General features: G+C 59.4%; 1 protein-coding gene across 1 annotated transcript in view; it reads left to right on the top strand.

Annotated features, from left to right (window-relative positions):
- The window catches only part of LOC115949209 (disabled homolog 2-interacting protein-like), a gene marked incomplete at its 5' end in the record, with an annotated part of 8,574 nt that continues 4,978 nt past the window's right edge, over positions 1 to 3,596 (top strand). Inside the window, 5 exons of the mRNA XM_031065705.1 lie at positions 1 to 48; positions 804 to 948; positions 1,615 to 1,759; positions 2,498 to 2,734; positions 3,388 to 3,589. Coding sequence (XP_030921565.1) covers positions 1 to 48; positions 804 to 948; positions 1,615 to 1,759; positions 2,498 to 2,734; positions 3,388 to 3,589 — 777 coding nt within the window. The remainder of the gene's footprint in view (positions 49 to 803; positions 949 to 1,614; positions 1,760 to 2,497; positions 2,735 to 3,387; positions 3,590 to 3,596) is intronic.

Below are 3,596 nucleotides of genomic sequence, written 5' to 3'. Positions count from 1 at the left end.
CTGGCCGGCGCCTTGGTGCGCGTGCTGCAGAGCACCGGCAAGGCCAAGGTGGGCTGGGGTGGATTGGGTTGGGTTGAGTTGGGTTGGGTTGGGTGAGGAGGGGTTGGGTTGGGTAAAGATGGGATGGGTTGGGTTGGGTTGGGTTGGATGAGTTGGGTTGGGTTGGGTTGGATTAGTTGAGTTGGGTTGGGTTGGATTAGTTGAGTTGGGTTGGGTGAGGATGGGTTGGATTGGGTTGGGTTGTGTTGGGTTGGTTGAGTTGGGTTGGGTGAGGATGGGTTGGGTTGGGTTGGGTTGGGTGAGGATGGGTTGGGTTGGGTTGGGTTGGGCTGGGTTGGATGAGTTGGATTGGGATGGAATGAATTGGGCTGGATGAATTGGGTTGAGGGAAGATGGGATGGGTTGGGTTGCGTTGGGTTGGATGAGTTGGGTTGGTTGAGTTGGGTTAAGTGAAGATGGGATGGGTTGGGTTGGTTGAGTTGGGTTGGGATGAGTTGGGTTGGTTGAGTTGAGTTGAGTGAAGATGGGATGGGTTGAGTTGGTTGAGTTGGGTTGAGTGAAGATGGGATGGGTTGAGTTGGGTTGGGTTGAGTTGAGTTGAGTTGAGTTGAGTTGTGTTGAATGAGTCGCGCCACCACAGCAGACACATAAAACCCAACCCAGAAGAACGTCAGAAAACCCATCATGGTTGACCTGCTCATTTCGGTGTCCTGGATGCCACCAACCCTTTGGGGTGTCCCAGGTGCCACCAACCCTTTGGGATGTCCCAGGTGCCACCAAACCGTCCCCACCTGTCCCCGCAGTCATTCCTGATCGACCTGGGCGTGGCCGAGCTCGACCGCCTGGACGACCACGAGGCGCTGATCTTCCGCGAGAACACCTTGGCCACCAAGGCCATCGACGAGTACATGAAGCTGGTGGGGGCCAAGTACCTGCAGGACACGCTGGGTACGCCCAGGGGACACGGGGACATCCCGGGGGGTGGCAGGGGGTGGGACACCTCGGGTGGGATGGACATTGGGGGTGGTGGGACAGCCCTGACCATCCATGGGGACATGGTGTGGGTTCCTTGGTCCCATCATGGGCTATGGGACACCTCTGACCATCCATGGGGACATGGTGTGGGTTCCTCATGGCCATCCCTGTCCTGATGACCACTCAGGCTCTGTGGGACACCTCTGACCATCCATGGGGACGTGGTGTGGGTTCCTTTGTCCCATCATGGGCTATGGGACACCTCTGACCATCCATGGGGACGTGGTGTGGGTTTCTTGGTCCCATCATGGGCTGTGGGACACCTCTGACCATCCATGGGGACGTGGTGTGGGTTCCTTGGTCCCATCATGGGCTATGGGACACCTCTGACCATTCATGGGGACATGGTGTGGGTTCCTCATGACCATCTCTGTCCTGATGACCGCTCAGGGTCTGTGGGACACCCCTGACCATTCATGGGGACATGGTGTGGGTTCCTCATGGCCATCCCTGTCCTGATGACCGCTCAGGGTCTGTGGGACACCTCTGACCACCCATGGGGACGTGTTTTGGGTTCCTCCCGTCCATCCCCACCCTGGTGACCCCTCGGTCCCCTCATGGGCTGTCCCCTGTCCCCAGGGGAGGTGGTGGCCCAGCTCTGCAGCTCTGAGGAGAGCTTCGAGGTGGACCCCAGCAAGATCTCAGGGCTGGAGCTGTTGGAGCCCCAGCAGCACCTGCGGCAGGTGTGCGAGGAGACCCTGAGGCGCATCACCGACGGCTCCGAGTGAGGGACACCTTGGGGACACCTTGGGGACACCTGGGGTGGCATCGGGGTGGCACCAGGGCCAGGAGAACCTGGGAGGAGCTGGGACGTGTGGGTGGCATCAGGGATAGGATGGGGACCAGGAGTTGGGGATTGTCACCGCACCCAGGGTGGATCTGGGGACAGATTTGGGGACAAAGATGGGGATGGGCTCCATCCTGGGGTGGACGTGGTGATGGGCACCAAGATGGACTTGGGGACAAGTTTGGGGACAGGGATGGGGATGGGCACCAAGATGGACCTGGGGACAAATTTGGGGACAAGGATGGGTGACAGGGATGGAGGTGGACACCAGGATGGACATCAGGATGGACATGGGGACAAGCTTGGTGACATGGACCATCTTGGTGATTTTGGGATGGAGATGGACACCAGGATGGACCTGGGGACAAATTTGTGGGCAGAGATGGGTGACAGGGATGGTGATGGAGGTGGACACCAGGATGGACATCAGGATGGACATCAGGATGGACATGGGGACAAGTTTTTAGGACAGGGATGGCGATGGACACCAGGATGGACATCAGGATGGACATCAGGATGGACATAGGGACAAGTTTTTAGGACAGGGATGGCGATGGACGCCAGGATGGACACCAGGATGGACATCAGGATGGACATGTGGACGTGCCCCCCCCCACCATGATGCCATGGTGACACTGACGCGTCCCCTGTCCCCACCGCGCCGTCCCTGGGCAGGTCCTTCCCGTCGGAGCTGGCCGAGGTGTTCGCGGCGTGGCGGGACGCGTGCACGGCGCGCGGCAAGGAGGACATCGGCCGGCGCCTGGTGTCAGCCTCGCTCTTCCTGAGGTTCCTCTGCCCGGCCATCATGTCCCCCAGCCTCTTCGGCCTGGTCCAGGAGTACCCCGGCGAGGCCACCGCCCGCAGCCTCACGCTGGTGGCCAAGGTCATCCAGAACTTGGCCAACTTCACCACGTAGGTGGCGGTGGGGACGTTCCATGTGTGATCTGTGACCCCTTGACCGTGGCGGTGACCCAAGACCATGGTGGTGACCCCTTGACCATGACCATGATGTTGACCCCTGACCATGATGATGACCCCTGACCATGGTGGTGACCCCTTGCCCAAGATGATGACCCCTGACCATGACGATGACCCCTGACCATGGTGATGACCCCTTGACCATGGTGGGTGACCCCTTGACCATGACCATGGTGGTGACCCCTGACCATGACAATGACCCCAGACCATGATGGTGGACCAAGTGACCATGGTGATGACCCCTTGACCATGATGATGACCCATGACCATGGTGGTGACCCCTTGACCATGATGATGACCCCAGACCATGATGGTGGACCAAGTGACCATGGTGGTGACCCCATTGACCATGGCAATGACCCATGACCATGGTGGTGACCCCTTGACCATGATGATGACTCCTGACCATGATGATGACACCAGACCATGGTGGTGACCCCATGACCATGATGATGACACCAGACCATGGTGGTGACCCCTTGACCATGATGATGACCCCAGACCATGGTGGTGACCCCTTGACCATGACAATGACCCATGACCATGGTGATGACCCCTTGACCATGACGATGACCCCTTGACCCCAGGTTCGGCGACAAGGAGCCCTACATGACCTTCATGAACGACTTCCTGGAGCACCACTGGGCCACCATGACCGAGTTCCTGCAGGCCGTGTCCAACGCTGAGGCCAGCGCCCACATGGCCCCCTACGATGGCTCCTTGGACCTGGCCCTGGAGCTGGCCACGCTCCACCTGCTGCTCTGCGACATCTTCTCCAGCCTCGACCAGGTGCCAC

The sequence above is a fragment of the Geospiza fortis genome, unplaced genomic scaffold, assembly GCF_000277835.1.
Source record: "Geospiza fortis unplaced genomic scaffold, GeoFor_1.0 scaffold209, whole genome shotgun sequence".
Lineage (NCBI taxonomy): Eukaryota > Metazoa > Chordata > Aves > Passeriformes > Thraupidae > Geospiza > Geospiza fortis.
This window is presented reverse-complemented; position numbering and strand designations above follow the sequence as displayed.